The sequence below is a fragment of the Phoenix dactylifera genome, chromosome 2, assembly GCF_009389715.1.
Source record: "Phoenix dactylifera cultivar Barhee BC4 chromosome 2, palm_55x_up_171113_PBpolish2nd_filt_p, whole genome shotgun sequence".
Classification (NCBI taxonomy): Eukaryota; Viridiplantae; Streptophyta; class Magnoliopsida; order Arecales; family Arecaceae; genus Phoenix; species Phoenix dactylifera.
Genome location: NC_052393.1, coordinates 24,655,565 through 24,677,826, shown reverse-complemented (window position 1 = coordinate 24,677,826; position 22,262 = coordinate 24,655,565). Strand labels below are relative to the sequence as shown.

At 37.5% G+C, this 22,262-nt stretch overlaps 1 protein-coding gene across 2 annotated transcripts; it reads right to left on the bottom strand.

Moving 5' to 3' along the window:
• Positions 1 to 1,170: 1,170 nt before the first annotated feature.
• On the bottom strand, positions 1,171 to 20,652 carry LOC103719184 (trafficking protein particle complex subunit 13). Of its 2 annotated transcripts, XM_008808301.4 has the most exons (12): positions 20,207 to 20,649; positions 20,042 to 20,126; positions 18,696 to 18,826; positions 18,481 to 18,583; positions 18,218 to 18,232; positions 15,624 to 15,769; positions 15,238 to 15,454; positions 11,325 to 11,399; positions 9,942 to 10,058; positions 2,643 to 2,687; positions 1,630 to 1,728; positions 1,171 to 1,468 (listed from the first exon to the last, which is right to left on the bottom strand). In XM_008808301.4, the coding sequence occupies exons 1-12, from the start codon at positions 20,494 to 20,496 to the stop codon at positions 1,448 to 1,450; spliced, it is 1,344 nt and encodes a 447-aa protein (XP_008806523.1). In that variant the 5' UTR covers positions 20,497 to 20,649; the 3' UTR covers positions 1,171 to 1,447. The 2 variants fall into 2 exon arrangements, with proteins under 2 accessions (XP_008806523.1, XP_038979664.1); XM_039123736.1 differs by lacking the exon at positions 2,643 to 2,687 and having other exon boundaries at positions 20,207 to 20,652.
• Between the last annotated feature and the right edge of the window lie 1,610 nt (positions 20,653 to 22,262).

Genomic DNA, 22,262 nt, shown 5'->3' with positions numbered 1-22,262 from the left:
GGGATTAAACTTACATATGCTAGATGTCAAAACTGTTTCCAAAAGAATGGATAACGATGTCATTATTTTTAATGTCAGCAATATTTGAGAAATGAGTTGTCTTCTCTTTTTTATATATATATAATTCCTTAAATTCTCTATTCTCACCTGCTATAGAGGGGAAATTTGAAGCAATGCTGGTGACTGATGATTGATATTTGGAAGACTGAATGACCATGGACAAGGTTTTATTTTGGCTGATTGTTCAATTCAGAGAATGTGATATCCTTTTTTTTTTCTGTGAATGTAAGGGAGGTGTGAAACCACCTGGGTTTATTAAGATAATGAAAAAAGTTTAAAGTTGAGAGAGGAGGGGAGGTGATAAAAGAGGAGGAAGTAACGAAGACATCAGGAGATGAAGTTCAGTACGAGGGAGAGGGACTGCTCGTTTGCCTGCATTGATTGAGCTCCATTCCTTGCATGAGTGGATGAAGATACGAGATATTAATTGGCCGTGTCTTCTGTTCCGACCAAATGAAGCCAGCAGAGAATAGTTACAAGTGAATCCCATTTATAACTCATCTTGGCTTTTAACTTGCTTGCTTCGCCAGACCATCCAAAGGGAAGAGAGGGAGCCCGGGTGCACTCGAACTTGTCAAGATTGTTTAAAATGAGCCTGGGGTTTTCGTAGCAGTCGAACAGAAAGACTTGACCGATTCATAAACGTGAAGCGATGATGTTTGACAGAGGTTAGTTTAGATGCGGCCGAGTGGCTCGATTTAAGATGTCGGATTCTTCTGATTGGCTTAACAGGTGCAAAATGCTTCGAATGAGATTGAACAGTTACCTGAATTAATCAATACAGTCCCAGCTTCAGCTCACTGCAGTGCACTGGTTATATAATAAAGTCAAATGGCTTCAGTTCTAACAAGTTGATGTCCTTTTTTTTTTTTTTGCTGGAAAGTTGATGTCTTTTCACTTTGCACGATACAGCAAACCAATGACAACACTTGCAGTCAAGAAATGAGTGAATAACGCCAAATTGGCGGACTCGCTCACCCTATCCAATGGAAGAAACCAACATATGCTCCAAAATCAAGATGGTTTGAATGAAACCACATCAACCATTCCTATAAAGTACATAACCATCTAGGTTATAAGTTATGGTCTTAATTTACTTGCAACCTAACCTGAAGAACATATAAATAATCGGATTTCCAATTAAGATATGGAGTACAGAACACCACGATAAATCCTGGCAATCAGTTCCTGGGTAGAAAACCAGACTCATAAGGTTTACATCAACTCATGAATAAATAATTAGTGTAGCTGTATGTACACTTAAAGAAGTTTCAACATAACAATGTGGTTGAAAATAACAGGCCAATTACATGGCGCAAAAGAACTACAGGCCTGAAGCTGGCATGGTGAATTCTATTATAGTGCCCCCAGCAGCAGGTCACACAACTCAGTCTGTATCAACAAAAATCTGCATATATGAACAGTGACATTGTAAGAAAATTTGGAGCAAACTCAATGTTGCAATTTATAACATTATAAATTTGATTATAGTTTATACATCCAAAATGCAGGTGACTCTAGTTTAATGTGGAAGCAAAGCCAACTTCTGAAGAACTGAAAAGCACTGACCTCCATCTCTGGTAATGGGTCATACAATTTCTTTTGACGAACATCAAATACTGTAATTCCTGAGATTTTCTGAACCCCCAGCCTAGTAGCAATCAGATTCTGCATAAGCATTTAAAAAACTCACCATTTACAGATGTATGTGTGCTTCTTTATTTGCATATGGAACAACATAATGGATTAAAAGAACCAAAAGTTTAACTAATTGTTGATAAAAAATGAAATGACAAAAAACACACTAGGTGTAAAAAGCAGGAATAGTCCGTATACTAAAGAAGAAGAAATTTGGCCAACAGCTGAGGAAGAGAGAGGTTTGGTTGCATCATGCGTGATGAAATGCCCAAAATTAAAAATTACCTGAGCAAGTGGAAGGTATCATTGTGATCTATCAGTATAGGCATCAAAAAGTATCAAGTAAATTTCCTCATAACGTGTCTGGTATATGACACCCCCCTGCATCCTCGTGCGATGCCAAGCTATCACCAGATTGATTTCTAAAATATTAACCCTCTGTGTGAGGCAACAAGTAGTTATGTGCATTCTAATGGAGTCCTCAGATAGAATAATTGTCAAACACATTGACTAATGGAATTTGATAAAGGTGAACACCCCATTGTTCCCTTTTTAATTTTTTGGTACAATCCATTAATTCCTATTTAAAATGTGATAGAATACAAGAAGACATCAACATAAGCATTTGGTCTCATGGCATCTGAATTATAAGCAAAAACACAAATAATTGTAGAAAAACAAGTGATGCCTTCTATTCCTATACTTCCGTGATTGTGCATAGTTGGGCTATTTATATGCACCAATTCTATCGTTTAATGGGGGTTTATCCGATGCCAAATATTTATTCTTTTATTTATTGCAAGCCTTTATCATCTTTCATCACAACTCCCAGGAAATCACCTTTTAAGCCCCCTGCTATTAGGTCATGCACATGGAAGCTAAAGATTCCTAAAATTATTATCTTACAGATAAACACTTTGTATAATAGATGATAGTTCTCTCACCAGGCTGAAGTTGGCAGAACCGAAAGCCTCCACTGGTGGGAGAACCTGTAAGTGGAGTAAACATGGTGATTATTAGAATGTGAAAACAAGATAAGAGCGGAGTACTGTTTGGAAACACGATATAAATGGAAAGAATGATCAGATCAAAGGCATTATCTTCCAAGATCTACATACAACTCTATTGTGGACCTCATCAATCAAGATCATATGTATTATCTAACATACATAAACATATAACAGACTGAGGAAGTATAAAAGTTTATATTAAATGATAGCTTGCATCATTAATGAAGCAAGTAGAGTCACATCCCCCCCTAGCGCATGCTCTCAACTAGTGTTGAATGACTACAAATTGAGGATGATGCAAGTATGTAACAAATACAATGTAACGGACGCAATGCCACAAACTGAGGAACTTCTCACATTTGAAAATGGTAATTTCACGTTAAGAAAAAAAAAAAAGAAACTTGATAAATCTATCTACAAGCTATGATAAGTAATCAAATAGTTTGTTTTACAAAATTGCATAACTATAAAAAGAGGAGTCTTTTCATGTATAAAGTTGAAGTCTTGATCCGGCACTGGTCACAAATCATAAAACCTTCTTAGATTTAGAAGTGAGCATACATTAGATTGGACATCATGGAGATGTTGGTATAGGGGCAACAAATAAAAATAACCATGTCAATATAAAGTTATAGAAGGGATGAGCATGTAAATAATTACAACTAAAATCAGCCAGATAGAGAAAGTCTCAAATTGTTCCTTACTAACCAAAAGAAAAAACACTCCAAACACCAATTTCAAGATACAGCTGAATCATTGAACTCCCCTTGCAAGGACAACCAAGAGCCACTTGCTTTGTCTGATTTTGGCAAGATACAGCAATTGATTTGCAATTTGAACCCAAAAGGGTGAAGTGTGCTGCGCATGGCTAAAAGATCCAACTAAACTTTTCCTAATATTACACATGTTGATCTCACATGATTTCTCTAAAATTATCATGACAGGGTTCAAAGTATGATTATTAGCAGTAATGGCATTAAAAAAATCCGCTTGGGAACAATATATGATGCAACACATGAGAAACAATACATGGTATTGCAATTCACATAAACACATGATACATCAACAATGTGTCTGAGAAAGAGTAACCAAATGGCATTTTGATGGAGGTTGAGTTGAGCCATTATATCTACTTCAACTCAAGCTGTCTTCTATCATGCCATGTTGGGCAGGATGACCCATCTGACTCATTGCCTATTGGCAAATATAGGTTGGTTCAGCCCAAAACCCCAAATATTTAAAAATGTGCTGTGGACCATTGAACTGAATGCACTAAATGGTTCAACCGTTTGAATCGAGCATCCCGATTATGGTCAGGGTCGGTGGAACCGGTATGGTGCACTGTACTGATTCTCCAGCGGTATGAGTTGGTACAAGCCCGTGCCGTGCCGTGTCGGGTCTATACCGACAGAGGAGAGGGCGATGCAGACCGTGGGAGGAGAAAGAGAGAGAGAGGGGGGAGAGAGGGAGAGAGGGAGGGAAGGAGAGAGGAGGCTGGCGCCTGGGCGGGAGGCGAGGCTGCAGCTAGTTTCTCTATTTTGAACGAAACAAAAGTCCGGCCGCTAAAAAAATCGCAATTTTTTAAGTGAAGTCGGCAATAGGGCTTCCCTCCCTCCCCCGCTCGTTCTCTATTTTCCTGTCTTTCCTTCTTCTCCGCCTCCGACAACAGTTTTCGTTTTTGTTGCCGGAACCGTACCGGTAAGCCGCTAGTACGGCTCAAAACAGCCGGAATCACTCGGTTTGGGATGCTTCTGCCGACTTTGGTTATGGTTCATGGCTATATTAACTTGTTAATAAAAAAGACAGGAATGACCACAAATTTGATCTTCGGTTTTGGTGTTCCTTCTCTTTGTTCGTCTCCAATCTCTGCAGGGTCATCCTCACACCCTCAGCCTCTTCTTCTCTCCCTTCCTCCCTCCTCTTCATCACCCCACACTATCCCCCTCCCCATTCCGTCTTTCCCATCTTAAGCCACCAACTCACCTATCATCTACACAGCCTTCTGCTCCCTAACCACCTGCTATCATTACTACTAACTGCCATGGCTTCCGCGTTGACAACACTAAGGAGGATGACAGGGAGCAAGGTTTGAAATATTGAGGATCAAACCCATATTGACCAACATGGGTATGGCATGTAAAATATCAAGGATTGTGCTGATAAGGGTATTGATGGGTATGTAAAAATGCACCCAAACACCCCTAGTGCAAGATTCTTTGGTCTCCAAAATATGGTTGACCTTTATTCATGTTTTCTTGGCTCAATTGTATCTTTTTGCAAGACATAAGACGGGACAATAGATTAAGTGCCCAAAGGATGGTCTTCTATAGGTGTTGAAGCCAATGCCATGCGTATTTACCACACAAAATCACATAACTTGAAATCAAAAATACATTTAACATCTTTAGTAAAGATTTAGATGTACATATTTATAACATAATGAGCAATTAGGAAAAGCATCAAGGTTTTTAAGGAGACAAAGATAAAATATAAAATTATGTAGAAATATAGTAAAGATTTCAATTCTCTACTTTTCTTATTCATACAATTGGTGAGCATCCCTTGATTAGTATGATTGCTCTATTGTCTTGAAGTCAACATCTAACATGACTGATTTAAACCTAATTCTGAATTAAATTCCTAAAGTTTATTGCTTCACAAGCTGATTTGTTGTTTATTTTCTTGGACTGAAATTCAAACAAACACATGGTTACTCTATCTCCAAAATAAGTAAATCCAAGGTTGAACCTGTGATAATTAGCATCGGATGATCCTAGGATGGTAGGATTTCTCTTTGCTTGTTACCATGTACAAATGGAGTACAGGCCTTTTCCCCACTACTGAGCTGTGCCAAGCAGCACTGTTGGGTTTGGACATTGGTTCAACCTTGATATGTGACAGAGACAAACATGAGTTTAAAACTTATTATCAATGTCAAGTTGAAAACAAAATCTATGGATTGAGAAATGAATCTATAAGCAGCTGACTAGGAGTTTCCATGGACAATGAAAACTGAAATTTATGTTCTTAGGTCTTATGGGGCCTTTGTCTTATTTTATTGTTTTCTTTCCATTTCCTGCATTTTATTTGGTTACTTAGGTCACTTGAATGCCAAGCAAGACTTATTTTATTTTAAAGTTACTCAACCGGCAAGATATCTCATATTAGCACTTGCTTGAGTACCAAGTAATGTTTATGGTATTTTAAGATCATTTTTCCTACAAGTTACCATACTTGGCTATTAATTGTTATGAGGCTTGAAGTAAGGTTGACTTGTAATTAACTTTTAGTGGAGGAGCATATTTATTATAAGCTACTTTAAGGTCATATAGTGGTTGCCAGCACCACCGCACCCCCCCTCAAGCCGCCGCATGGGGATCTCATGTAACATTGAAGAACAAAATGAATTTCCTTTCAATGAGTTGCCACTGTGTGATACAAAGTCAGGTGTGAGACCCTCCAAAGTGAGTGCAGGTGTTCTCTCTCTCCTCTCTCTTACTCCTATCTATTCCTACTATCAAAGCATAAACCCTAAATCCAAGGGCTGATGCAACTCTTCCCGGTTGCCGCTTTGTCTAGATCCTATATCCACCCCTCGGTTCTCCCCTACTGGATGGCTGCAAGCTTCCTAAGTTGCCGATTAGAGTGGTTTGTGTGCTTCACTGCTGATTGGATTTGATAAGCTTAAAGGTGCCCACTAGGTGATGAATAAACCTCATCTCGTTGCAACCTTCTTGATTAACATTTCTGTGTTGGATTTCTATCAGTAGCATAGCGGTTTTATTTGCTTAATTAATCTGACTGATCTCAGCTTAAATCTTCTAAAGCATTATTTTAAGTCATAAAGCATGACATTGCATTTCACAATAGAACCTTCGAGTGGGAAGTTACTAAAAGTCATTTACTTTCAGTTTTATTACCTCTACTTCATTATTTCTGCATTTCATGATATTAAGACAGATTAAAGAGTCAAACCCTTTAGGTTGTCCTATGTCAATATTGGGGAAACCAACCTCGATCTACACTAAATCTCTCAATTTGGGGTTGGTTCGAGTGGCATGGTTGTGATTTTGAATGGTATTTGCCTGAATTGAGAACCCACACACTATTTTACGGTTCTCATGATATGTTTTTGAGTGGTATATATTGAAACTAGTTTTTCAAACCTTGATAGGGAGTGAGATGTGGTGTTCCAAAACTAGGCCCTAGATTGATCATTGGCATCAAAATGGTTAAGGCATGATTACCGGGGGATGAAGATGAAATGGGTTCTGGGTAGAAGAAAACTGAATCAGACAGGGTCAACACAGGTCGGACAGGGTCAACAATTTCTAAATAATGGTTTTGAGACCATCCAAAAGCCCAATGTTTGTCTCACATTCATTTAGATTCACTTCTAAGTCCATAATATTAATGTAGGAAAGAAACATAAGAGTGATGCCCAAATTTATAAATCTCAAAGTTAATTTACGGATATGGTTTTGATGACAGATCATTCAAGTCTAGTCTATAAGGGTTGTCAATCAAGCAACCACCATGTATGAATGCATGATAGAATATCCCTGCCAACACGTATTCGCAGCATATCTTATAATCTAATAATGTTGTTGTTACAAGGAATATTTATCAACCGAACATTATATAACCAGCTTTCTCAGCAAAGTTTTTATTGTCATAAGGGAAGTTCATAACACGTACAACAAATGCAATGTGCAGTGAACCATCATCTATCCATGATACAGTTACTTGCCTTTGCTCACCTCTTTAGCAAAGCAAAAGTACCTCTGGAAAGTCTGGGATGGAAGTGAAACTTGAGTGTGGAAGCAAGAAGAGGCAAATTTGAGCATGGGAGCAAGAGAACAGAAGTTACAAGAAATTGGTAGGCAATGGGAGCACCTTATAAGCATTTGCGTAAAATGCTACAATACTTAAAGTTGGTTTTCCATACAAGCCTAGGTCTTAGAATTACTTAAGAGCATGGTTTGCTGAACCGGCCGGTTCAGCACGTACCGTACCGGTATCGACGCCAACCGGTATAGTTTGGTTGTGGAAGGAGCCGGAACCGACCAATTTTTGTTGTGTACCAGTGTGAACCAGACTGTTCGCATCGGCCCGCGCGCAAGGCCGCGCACCCGCGCTGGGAACCGCGCCCGCGCGCAGTTCCCCATGCAGGGAACTGCTCTTGCCAGCTAGAACTGCGCCCGTGCGCGGTTCCCTGCCCCGCGCGGGATATTTAATGCCACTCTGTGGCATTTAATGTGGGGTGTGCATAGTGTCCACACGCACAGAAAAAGTGTCGGTTCGATACCGGTTTAAACCGATACGAACTGAAATTGTACCGGCTCGGTAAGTGATCGGTACGCCTACCGGTACCGATATGGCGTACTTTGCTTAAGATTTAATAAACAAGTATAAGTGGGAGCAGATTTGAGCATGTGGGTGAGGGGTTAGCAATTATAAGAAGCTGGTAAGGAGAGGGAGTACCTTATAACTCAACTCAACTCAAATCAACTTAAGCCTTGATCCCATACTAATTGGGTCGGCAAAGGGAGTACCTTATAAGCATTTGCAAAAAAGGTTATCATACTAATTAGAATTACTATTAAAGATTGCTTTGCCACTTTGAAACAAGATCCATGATTTCTGGATCTAAATGGTGCAGGAATAAGAAGCATCATTATTCATGAGCACTGTCATAAGTTATGTGGACCCATGTAGCTTTAACTATTCGTAACTATTGACAAATAATTGAAAACACAATTAACCTTCCATTATTAGCATGAATCTATGATGTCCTTATTTTAAGGAAATTTCCCTAGTAAGTAGTAACATTTTAACTTTCTTGGATTTCTTTAAGCCAAATAATAGATATTACTGTTGATAATTAATTCAAACAAGGGAGCAATGTAGCCAAGGAGCCGAATTCCTTGTTAAGACAGAGCCAAAACTTTCTGTTTTGCTAACCAATAATGAATACTACCTTGGATTAGCATTTTATGTTCTAATCATTATCAAACCCAGTAAGCCTTATTCTGACCAATATAAAGTAGGAGTAATACATCCCTTCTTCAGTAATTATCCCACCTAGGGCTCCTTCCTTTGTTAATGCAAACTTCTATAAATTCTTGAAACTATACACTAGGTCTCAATTTTTCCTCATATTTTCTCAAAATTACTTTCCAAATAATTTTATCATTGGTTTGTACACACAGTACCTTGCACCGGCCAATAATGGTTTCACCTTGTACCCTGTGCTATAATTTAACTGCTTAATTTCCTTGAACACGTTTACTACAGACTCGAGCACCAAACTCATTTGATCTGAATGAGCATATTATGGTTTCTTCTGTCACCATTACCAAGCCTTCCAACGTTAACAAGTCCAGCACCATTCTCGGACTTTTAACACATAAAACACTTCGATCCATTCTCACCAACAAAAGAGAACAATGTTCAGGATTTCTCTATTCTAGTTATAACCTTCAGGAGCTTCTTATGTAAGATTCTGAAATAAGTGAGGAGTTCTAGACTTTAGGCATAATGTAACTTTAGAGGAATGAACTTTATTGTTCTTTTTCGAAAAAGAAAATGACATCAAAGAGATTAAAAATTTGTAGAGTCTATCATTGTAGCTCACAAAATCCTAAAAAGAATTACGAAGCTAGCCAACATTTCTTTCCCTTTCCTCCCCCCCCCCCCCCCCCCCCAAAAAAAAAAAAACAAAAAAAAAAATCTTGCTACCACTCTTCTAGCAATTTTTAACTTATACATAAGATAAAAAATTCAAGTTGAACAAAAGAATTCAAAATGTTGTCACATTATGATCATGAAGGATAAGAACATTATTTGCAAAATGAAGGCAGAATATCAAAATTTTCCCAGACAATCAGAGGTGCCATTTGCACAACCAAGATGATCCAATAAATGAAGGCTTTAATTTCTGCAATTGCATTCAAAACTAATTTGTAAAATGGATTCACACTGCCAATATAATCTTGAATACATCTCTTTTTCTGATAACACTTTTAACAAGTAAATCTCATTAAGAAACACAAATGCACAGGAAGAAAAAAAGTTCACCAACTCCATAGGGTAAGAGCAAAACTAGGATAAGAGGATAAACCATTTCCATATGTTACAGAAGGAATCATGATTTACATTTATGTGATTATTTATACAATGATGATCACATAAAAGTAGCATATAAAACCTATTGTCAATAAAGATACTTACCAACTTCTGAATTCCATTAATCATAACAACCTTCTCGTCGCTGGTAATGCCTCGAGATACCCATATTTCAAAAGGGCCCATAGTTCTATCTGTCTGGTTTGTTAGACAAAGATGCACCTGATGAAACATCGAAGTAATACATAATGCCATCCAGAGCAGTAAAAGACCACAAGATCTACAAACTAGTTCAAGGATCTTTTCTACTAATCAAACAGCAGAAGGTGAATAAATTCTTTTCCTTCTCAAACCTAGGATTCTTGCAGCACAATAGTATAGTCTACAAGATAATTGGGCTGAGGTTCCCAAGGTGAATAAAAGCCCACAAAGTATTCAGAGAACCAGTTCGTCAATCACTAATTAAATCTTTGACACTTAGTGTTCCTTGGGAACTAACTAAACTAAAATTTGCTCATTAGGTTTTTCCTGATTCCAATTCATGGCAGCTTACATGTTCAAAGGGCAGTCCTCATTCTAAAAGCTTGTCAGCCACATAGACCATAAATAAAAAGAGGGTATGCATTAGCTAACAGGGACCATCTAGAAACCAAATGGCAAGACAGAACCTTCAATAAACAGATTATTGCAGTCAGTTTATTGAACAATAGTAAAGGCAAAACAAGAAAAATTAAAATGAAAAAAGAATTTTCAAACTGCCAGAGCAAATCTATCTAATGGTACAAAATTGGCGTATCGATGTGACTATAACAAGCTTTATTAGTTACACTGCCAGTTTCCTTATCATCTCAATCTATTAGGGTGGATGTGAAATAGCATACAACTGTATGCCTTGAGGAAAGCAGACATATGGAGAGAACTTTTGGCATTAAAAGGCCTTTATTGAGGCAGAAATTTTGATTCAGACCAGTTCCATCTATGATTAGATGGTCAAGGAAAATGTGCTGCAATGTTGGATGAAGCTGATGATAAACATTTCGATTCAGCATAGAGCCGCAAGTAGAGCAAAAAGGTGGTAATCAATTGCTGTAGTGGGATGAAGAAAAACCATCTTTCACTAGAGAAGCCATAATCTGTTGAGATATGGAAGAAAAGCATGCTATAAAGATTATTAAGAGAACCACCACCACCATTTAAATAAATTAATTCGTATCATCATGGAAGGCCAGTTAACTGAAGACAGTTTTCCTTCACAAAAGATATATGCTCATTTACATATCCAAAAAGCACAAGTAGTTGGCTTTAACCAGACAGCAGTCATGTTTAAGCAACTCATATCATCCATTTACCATGGATAATCCTTAATTCATCAAATTTTACCTGTACTATTATAGATTTAAAAGGAGAGAACTGTCGATAAGGACAATCATAGTAGTTTAATAGATATAAGTTCTAGTTTATCTAAAAGCCTACCAAATCAATACTTACCAGAAAGGGTCTCTCCAGAATGATAACAGAGGGAACTTCAATAACTTGCACGTCAATATCCTTGTGTGAAATGGGCTGCCAAGAAACAGAGAAGCTTGGTGCTTTAAACATCATCAAAGCATACCAATAAAATGAGGCAGTCATTCCAAAAGAATTGATACATGCACAGTAAATGTGGCCTACAAAGCAATAGCAGAGGAGGAATTGAGTAAACGGGGGATAAACATGTTTGCACTGATATATGATATCAAGCCTATGATCTAAATTACAAGAGGAACAAGCAGGAACAACTTAAAACAGCTAAGTTTAGGTCATTTCATGCTGTAACTAGTTCATTCCAGTAGCTTCATGGTAGTTTGGTGCAACTAAGGCTGGTTAAGTTCAAAAGGAGCTTTCTTCAATTTATGTACAAGCATCTTAATTCTTAACAAAGAAATATTATAAATAAGAGGATATGATAGCCAAGAAGAAAACTAGGTGACTACAGAAAAGTTTTTTTTCAACAAGTTACAAACACTAAAATGATGAACATCTCTTAAAAGATGAGTGCGATGCTTTCAAGGACACTACACATAATGGACATGTTAAAGCATACATCTATTTGATTGGCCTTGGATTTACATATGTTCCTCTCTTTTTTAAAGTCCAAATTTCCTTTTAAAAATGTACTCCATGCAAAATGAGTTTCTAACTTACTCATGTTTTGGTCAATTAGATATTGAGAAAGTCTCCTTTGGTAATAGATCATTCGCGTACTCTCAATTTTTCACTCTAAGAGCAAGCATGCAAACATATACATGCACATGCATGCACACCCACAAGCATGTGCGGACACATCTTTTACTACATGATGCATAAGAATTCTAGCTTGAATAGTCTTAGTTAGAGACACCGATAATGCAATTGGAATTCAAGTAACACAATTTAGTAGAAGTATCTTTAACATAGTTATGTTTTCATATAGTTCCTAGTACACGTTATATTCCTGTACCAATAATGCATCCTTATCAGCTTTACCACTACTTAAACTGTTGTTCTGAATTATCAACACAAGATTGAAATCAAGAATCCTGTAAGGCAACATGAAAACAACCAACGATACAACAGAGGGATCAGTTTAATACATTTTACAATGATTATGCTATGTATGCTTCTCAGCACAAGCATGCTTATCTAGAATGGATGCTCATGCATTACTGGTCGAACATTTTATAAACATGGTCACAAAAACATTAGAAATAGCAAGGGGTACAAAAAGAGTTGATTCTATAAAGTGCTAACTTATGTCACTATCATTGTTGTATCAACGGCATGTAACCTCAAATTGAAAACAAGAAAGCTAGATCCAAAATCTTAAAGGGCTGAATTCATATTTCATCCTGAAAGCTTATAGATTTAAGATAAACCAATAATGCATATAGATATTACGGCATCTTGTTAAGTAAATATATAATAAGTTAAAAAACTAAAAACTAGCTCATAACCCAAAAAAGGTCCAAATTATCTTTGCAATGTGTTCAAACTTGGAACCAAAGATTGAGGAATTGCTCGGTTCGGTATGGATCACTTGCTCATATCAGACAGAGCCCCTCATGGTACAGGGAAGGTCAATGTAGGCAGGAACCGCAGGAATCAGACCTTAACCACTTAAACTGATCTGGCAAGTGGTTTGGGTGCTGGCTGAGGTTAGTTTGCTCTAAGTCAGCCCCAAACTGCTCCCAAACCAAGCAATACACCCGAGTACCACTGGAGATGCCTGCTTTACCCTATTCCTTACTCTCCAAATTTCCATCAGTTAAAGGTAAAAAAACAAGAGAAATGAATGATGTAACCATCAGAAAATTGATCATAAAGACTTCGAAACAGACTTCAATCCATGGAATGCCGTACCGGCCCGTACCGGCCGGTACGTACCGGTCCGGCCGTGGACCGGTACCGGAACGGATAAAAAACCGGTATTTCCAGGTTTTTTATCCGAACCGGCCGGTATGGGTGCGTACCGGCCGGTACGGGCCCGTACCGGCCGGTTCGGAGCCCGTACCGGCCTCGTACCAGTGCGAACCGGCCGGTTCGCACCGGTACGATTTTTTTTTTCTTTTTTAGAACCACAGCGCCGCGCGCTGTGGTTTTTGAAACCACCGCGTACCGGCCGGTACGGGACCGGTACCAGCCGGTACGTACCGGACCGGACCGGTACCGTACCGGTCGGACCGGACCGGTACCGTACCGGTCCGGCCGGCCACCGGTACGCCGACCGGTACCGGTACGGCGGACCTTGCTTCAATCCATTTAAATACACAATTTGTGACACACCATTCTAAATTTAAAAATCAATTCAAAATTATCTCTGTTACTTGAATGATATAGTAGTAACAGATACAAGTGCTCCAGAGGGTTAACAAAGGACAAAAAAATCTAGAAATTAAATAACTGACATACAATTGAATGGAGAAAATCTTGGAACCAATCCAGGTCTCCAAGAGATAGAAAGGAAGGGGGGAGAAAGAGCAAGAGAGATAGACCTAGAGGGTAGAATTCAATACCATAGAGAACGAGAATCAATAAGTTTTGCATATTCCAAGAATCAGTTTGCACATGTCAAGAGATAAAAACCCTTAAACAAGTGATTTGTTAGTCTCAGCAACCATAATTTCAGAACAAAGGGGTTTACTCAGACATTAAAACAAGATAAATGCTGCGAATTATTGACTAAAGCACAATACATGTAAAATCTCCTTTGATTAAAAAGCATAATATATAAAGTACAATTTCTATACTCTTGTTAGTCAAACAAAAGTTAGTTATCAGATTCTATTGTTTTAAAAACTTGTTGACCTTGGCAGTTTAAATAAAGTGAAGTCAGATAATTGAGACCCCAGTTATTATCGTAAATTGATTATAGTAGAACAACTGGAAGAATTTTATGATCAATAAAGTATACCTTTAACAATTGTATTCAAATCAATAATAGGACAAAAAATACTTATCATTTACCATTGATTATTTGTAAATTACACTGTTTCTTTTTTTTCGCTAGTCAAATGATCGGTGCTACTTTGAGACTTCTCTAATGTATATTGATCCGCTACTTGTAATTTGCAGCTATCAGTACACTCTTTGTATATTGGATCTATCATTTTTAATAACCAAATCGCTTTTGAAATAACAATCTTAACATCTATATGTTTTGCATGTGTTCTAGATTCCACGTTATGATTTATGCCATAAATACACATTTTCTAATTAAGCATGCAAAAAACCATGACTAGGGTAACTCAATAGTCCCACTTGCTTTCTTGTGAAATCAGCGCGCTAAAACAAGAAAACAATATAAAAGAAATCCAAAATCAGAAATTGGAGGCCAAAAAATGCCACTCCAAGGGTGCTTGGGGGTATGTATGAGTATCCATCAATACCTTTGAACATTAATATGGTGCCTTCCATACCCCCGTAGGTCAATACAGGTTCGATCCGTGGCATTCAAAACTTGCTTAAGTTCCAACAAGGTCACAAAATAAGATAAAACCTTACAATCCATAACAAACCTAATCTGATGTAGTTTTAGCTTTTTGAATTCATTAGTGGCCATTGGAACTGGACCTACATTAAATATCCATTTCCTTGCCCATTATGAAGGCAGATGCACCACCAATGAAAATAAAAATACGTACATGTTGCACATGCTTATGAGCTAGTCTTAAGGAAGCAGCATAGAGGTCAGCAACAAAATGAGAATGAGAGTCATCTAAGCTAATCAAAGTGACATTCTTTCGGAAGCTTAGTTGTTCTGATGTTCAACTAATTATTTGCTGGTAAGACATAGAATGTTAGAAACTTAGAATATGCAGTGCAATCATAAAAATCAGAAAATGCAAAATGAACATGTTCAGCAATCAGGGACTAATGTACTAACAGTGCCATGAATTTGCTGGGTCTGCAGGCGTCCAGGTTCACCCAAATTTGTACGCCATGTTATCTGAAGTTTACCAAGAATATTGCCTCCATCGGCCTTTGCATGCCCAGCCTCTTGCAATGGCGGCCTTAATTGATATAGATAATTGTAAATTCCTCCCCCAGCTCTGATGAGGACAGGTGACCCTCTGATGAGGACAGGTGACCTAAGTATTCCCCTGTCCAAGTAATTTCATAACAAATATGAAAGAATGCTAGATAAAATGAAACTACAACATTTGAATAAACAAGTATAGAAAGAAACCAAGATCAATTCATTAACTAACTACAATTGGAGGAACTTCCAACTTATATATTTTCCTACATCATGATTTTGTGTCCAATCACCTTGTCTGAGAGTGAATTTCTGAAGTGTGTTCATCAGCTTCAAATCTCGTTGCAGTCCAATGTTGTGCAGGTTCGAAATCAACTTGATCCATATAAAGGTTTGACTTTGTGTGGTTCTCTATGCATGCCTCCAAAAATGTATTCTCCTGAAATGGAAGATCTAGCTCTTAGTGGTCCTATAATAAGTGGAATTTTTTGATTGCAGAAGAAAAGGCCATGTAATAATTATAGACAATCTAAACATGATCTTAATCATGATTAACATGGAAATTTTGGAATATGGGTATATCCTGGTTAGTGTAAAAAAAAGTTTATAAAAATATTAGAAATAAATAGATTGGTTCATTCAGGTAAACAACAAAGAACTGCTACTCTATCAAATTAAGTTAGTAAACATTTTTTGTCACAGCTTCAAAGGAAAGGTGATGGCTCCCCTTCTATAGTCTGGACAAATCTAGATACGATCACAAGTTGTTGGCCTCAAGAAACAATTTTTTCTTCTTAAGTTGTGAAAAATAATCTTATTGGGAGTTTTCAGTACAACAAGGACTAAAAACGTTCTTTGGAGGGATGAAGAATAAGTAGAGTTTATTACATATAAACAATGTTGATGCTTTTATAAACTGAATGACCTGCCAATGCATCAATGATCAAACTCCACATGAAAGAATGCAGTGCCCCATCAATTAACAAGATCCAGATCTTACAGAAGAAACATGAAACTGTTTTGAGCTCTTCACCATTTTTTGTCTAGGTTATGCTATTCACTAGTTCAGGGGTATAAACAAGCCAGGCACAAGCAAGAAATAACCAGTTCCAGCTAGGCTCACCTAGGATCAAAAGTGCATCCTTTTTTCAGGTCTAGAAAGCTAGCATTAAGGATGAGAACAAGAGAGCAAAAGGGGGATTCTACCGTGAAGGGAATAAGGCCATAGAAGCCTTAGGACCAGTTTTTGAGTCAAAGAGTGCCTCCATCTTCAACTAACAACCAGAATTTCTCTCTGTTCCTACTAGGATATTAGATAGATACCAGGATCTCTCTCTTCCTATAAGTATATTAAATAGATAGATAGATATCACAATTTCTCTCTCTTCCTTCAACAATATTAGATAGGGAGTGGAAGATACCAGTGATAGCATTGCTATCAGGTCTTCCTAGAGCTAAAGAATGGATGTCGTTATAATCGAATCCGTTTGAGCCCTTCTACCCTTCTCCCATTAATGTGAGTGAAACAGTGATCATGCTTATTAAATATTGAAACCATTAGATTGAAGTCTTGGTTCACCTTTTCTCCAAATATATATATATATATATATATATATATATATATATATATATATATATATATATATATATATATATATATATATATATATATATATTAAAGATATAGAAAATTTAGCAAGTGGAAATATATATATAGCACTTACTTGTTATTTGAGTTATATCAAGCCAAATATAAGTGAGCTGGACCTAGCTCATATTGGCTCATTTACTCATCAAGTGACCAATATCAAGCACAAGCTTCAAAATGAGTTGCACACCAACAGCTTCCTTGTTCAACAGCTCTATGAGTTTCTCAAATATAAGCTCTAGAAGGACACTTTTATGCACTATCTTCAACTCTTTTCTGGAGAAAAGCCTATAGTTCATAGTTTGTTGGAGTATTTGCATCCAATAGGTACTATAGAATTGGACTAGTCTCATGACAAGTGATTATCTAGTTGATCTTTAATGCCTATGCTTACTGATCTTCTTATTTGATATCTAGATTGTTAGAATATGTTCTCACTCTCCAGGTATCAACATTGACTGTTTTTACTATGTTGATTAAGTCAGAATATATAATATCAGCTATAGAGAAACTCAATGTCACCACCTCATTTCTTTAATGTTGTTCAGATTACAAGTGAGACCACGGTTGCCAGTCTATGAAATGAAAAACAGAATAAGAAACAGAACAAAAAAAATAAAACATCTTACTCTCTTACATGTTTCTGATACATGAATCATGGTAGGTATATAAACCTTTTTATATACATACTTTCATCCATCTAATCAAACAGTGTTCAACTTTACATAAGACATTTATATTTATTTTCTCCATATCATGAAAGAAAAAGAGTCTATAATCTCTCTGATTCTAAACAGAAAACAAAAACTAATAAAGAAAATCTTTATTAATAACATCAGCTTAAAACATTGTTTATCAAAAAAAATACTATACTGAAAGAAATCATTGTTACTGAAAAAAAAAATTGTTCAGAACTTGGATGCTACAGTTCCCTTCATATAACATATCAACAGCTGGAAAAGGCTTCCTCGTAAATATGGCTATTTCAGATCTTTGACCTAGGTTTCTGTGATAGAACAAGATAACAGAAAGATAAACAGCATCCCAAGACCTCACTGCTTCAGTGCTAGTCTTATATAACTTTTAGAAATTGAACACGAATCACATGTTATCTGACAACAATAAATTGATGCTGAAAATTATATAATGTGGGAAATGTCAAAACTTCAACTAACTAATGCCAGTAAAATGGATAAACTTACAATCAGCAATTCCAGTCAGGAATCAGGAAAAACCTACCTTGACAGTGCGAACCTGAACAAGAGAACAAAAACAGGCCATCAGATAATGCATAAACAGATCAATCTACTAAGTTAGACAACTCTCGCTACTGGAACATGAATATTTTAGCATATTAAACCATTTCACTTCAAGATTTCATAAAAAAATTGCTTATTGATTTGGATTTCAACTATGTTTAATAAAGATGGTCATACTCTATCGCATAATGCCCTTCCACATGAAATTCAACATAGCATTATCACATAACAAGAAGATGGTACCTTTGTTCTAACTGAAAGTGGGTTTGCAACGACGAATTTAAAAAACTGTGGAAGATACTTGCGCTCACTGTCCCCATCATTGTACAAAGCAGTGCAAACAAGCCTAGAAGTTGGATAGCAGCACAACCAAGTCAACTTACATAACGAAGGCTGCAGCGACCATTAGATAAAACCAAGAAAACTATCTGTCATATATATGTTGAAAAGCAACCTACGTGTGAGGCCCCAATTCTTTGACATCATGTTCTACTATAAAATCATATCTGCCCCCCGATCGTATGGACTCAACGGGCGATTTGGATGTATCCAACAGCAGTATCCTTTGTTTTTCAGTCTGCATTTCTGCCTGAACATAGAACACACTGTTAAAAATATGAAGTTTCTTTGTCAGCAAATTTTCGATGACCAAATCGACTCATCAAACCATTAGAAGGATGAACTATACAAACTCCATTAGAAGGATATATTATAAACACTGAACCAGAAACATATATTCAAGGAATGAGTGAAAATAGTACACGCCATAATAACTGCAACCATCTTATCATGGTTTTGCTGTTTTAGTTGTAGAGTCCTGCTTAGACTCAAACATGTAATTTTTTGACTGGTCATTAACCTATATAAGAGGGCTATTGCTAACTGTTAGAGTTAGTTCTTTAGACTTGTTTTGAAGAGAAAGTAAAGGAAAAGGGCTAGAATGGCTGTCTCTCTCCCTCTCTTATTCCGTTCCACCATATTCTCCCTTCTATTCTCTTCTTTATCTTTCTTGTCTCTCTCCCTCTCTTATTCCTTTCCACCATATTCTCCCTTATATTATCTTATTTATCTTTCTTTGTTCTCCTTGTCACCTTCTACTATTGATGTGCGCTTCTATTTGAAGTATTCAAAGCCACAACAACAATAGGGACAAATCCCGAGATAAATTGGACTAGTTTGCCTCAATGAGGTTTTGATTTTAACTTATATAAATCTACTTTGTTCTCAGACTGATCATATATTTAGAATTTATTATTCCTATAACCTCTTGTAGATCCTAGAAGAACTCTAAAAGTATGTATCTTCAACCTTAAAAAGCCCCTAAAACTTCGATCCCTTCCCTTCCATCCATTTGAACCTCAGAAACCTGTGGACCCTGCTGCTAGGTTCGGATCATACAATCCCTTGAAACCTTTAGAGGCCATGTTGTTAACGCAAAAAAAAACCAAGATCTACCCTTACTTTCAAACACTAGAAACCCCAGAAGACTCTTGCTTGACCTTCTTTCTTCTATAAACTAGAAGACTACCACAATCCATCATCTGTTATGTTACAGATAGCGCCTAGAACCTTCAAGAACCTCAGAAAACTTTTTATTCCTGTTGGCCTACCATTAATCATACAGAAACCTAGAAGAAGAAGAAGAAGAAGATTTTCCATGCATCTTGAACTTAAGTTTTATGCTTTGAGGCTGCTAGTAATCTCACATTGCGGTTTCACTTACATCATCCTGATTACTACCCTCAATCTTGTACAAAGAAACTAACAGATCAAACTGAAAGTAGAAGAGGAAAGCAGAGCACACCTTGATGACCACATCCCTTGCTTCAAAGTTGGAACTGTTGTTGATGCTGATATAGCTACAGAATGTCTCCCCCAAGAATATAGCTCTATGAATACAGAAACAGAGAGAAGGATATAAGAATCAAGGCATATAGATCGAGAGAGAGAGAGAGAGCGAGAGAGAGACCCGAAGGACTGGGGGAGGATTAGGTTGCCGGGGAGGGCCATGGCGTCAATCGGGTTCTGGAGCTGGAACCGATTGCGGAAGCTGAAGTCTCCGCCGCCGCCGGGGGAGAAGCGGTCGAGGAGGTGAGGAGAGACGCGGGGGTCGTCGAAGAGGTCCTCGCCGGCGAGGAGGTCGGAGGGGTCGAGGCGGAGGATGGCGTCCTCCGCCTGGAACGACGGGCGGCAGAGCCGCATCACGCGGAAGGCCAGGGAGTGTTGGGTCGGTGACCCACCCGGGTAGTGACCCGACATCGTCGGCGAGGGGCGAGAGACTGATCGCCGAAGGAGGCCGGTGGGTCAAAACGGCTCGATCTCAGACCAGGAAGGACGGGGGAAGTCTGGAAGCGGCTCTACTTTGATAAACCCCTCCCAAAGAAAAAAGGATTACAAAGGAGGGCAATTATAATACTAGGATTGCTTTGCGTTTATGTAGCCATGGGAAGGCAATTATGATACAAGAATTGGGCTAATTGGAGTACCATTAAAACTTTCTAGTTTTTGTGGATGCTGATTTTTTTTTTTGTTTTTGTTTTTTTTTCCCCTTGGATGATTCAATTTCTGCTTGCAAATGCTTCACCACCATTTCATTAATCTTGATTTGGTTTGTTTAATAGTTGTTGCTACCGAGCTGTATCTTAGGGCTCGTTTTGTTCGCGGGAAGTATTTTTCCTCCTAGGAATATGATTCCTGGGAATCAGATTCCTAGGAAGAGGATACCTAGGAAAGTACTTTTGGCATGTTTGGTTAACCATGGGAAAGTGACAAATTTCCAAAGTGCTTATGTTTGGTTGACCATCCACTTTCCTAGGAAAGTTATGTATAATTCCTATTATGCCCTTAATAAAAATTAGGTCTTTAATGCCTCTTTAATGCTTCTTTAATGCTGAAGGGTCTTTTTGGGAAAAAATAAAAAAGGAGTGATTCCCACCTCATGGGAAAGTAACTTTCTCATGTTTCTCATGGAAAAGACTTTCCCATGAAATGTGGGAATCATATTCCCATGGGAATACAACTTTCCCATCTCTCTCCTTTGAAAACTCCAACCAAACAAGAGGCATTTCATTACTTTCCCGTTGACCACACTTTCCCCCCTTCTTTTCCTGCGAACCAAACGAGCCCTTAAAGCTAAACCACCAAGATGGTAGCCTAGTGGTACTGGGCAGCAATTCTAACCACAAGGTCCATTTCTGCCCGCATCGAACATTCTCCTGGCAGGGCGGAGGCCCAGTGGGGGCTGCTACGCGGGGGTGAGCTTGTCCCTTCCTCCCCCCTACCCCTTTGTACTAGCAAAAAAAAAAAAGAGCTATCATTATTATCATTTCATTCTCGATCTCGACCGTGAGCTTTGAAGGTAGATTAAATCACAAAAAATGAAAAAGAATGCTCTTCTTCCTAATTTAGCTATAATAATGACAGATTTTATTTCACTTGATTTCCAGAATGATTACAGTTATCAACACCCCCACAACCTCTAAAATTACCAAGCTTAAAAATTTTTATTTGTAGTTAAATACAAAAAAAGAGGATATTCGGGCTATGTTAAATGGTGGTGTGGCCTTTCAAACCAAATATATTTTCAGAGAGATAAATAGAGCCGCATACTGGATGGCTTCGTATATGACTAGTCATTCCGAAAGCACGATATGAATTGGGGAAGAAGAGCTGCCTAGAGCACTCCGAGATTTGTTGTTTTCTTACCTTACTGAATATATCCATATTAAAACTGTATAAATTATCCACTTCAGTAATATATATATATATATATATATATATATATATATATATATATATATATATATATATATATATATATATATATATAAAGAATTGTAGGCTTATTTTTATTTTATCCTTCCAAGGATCAAAGCAAACTTGCTCGGACACTGTAGTTCATTTTCAATCTCAACGCCCTTTATTGGACACAAGTTTTTAGATCTCATGCTTCAAATCACAATTTAAGTCCTAGTTCTAGATTTGAGAACGACTAAAAAGTTTGAAGCTAACGCTAATTTCTCCAT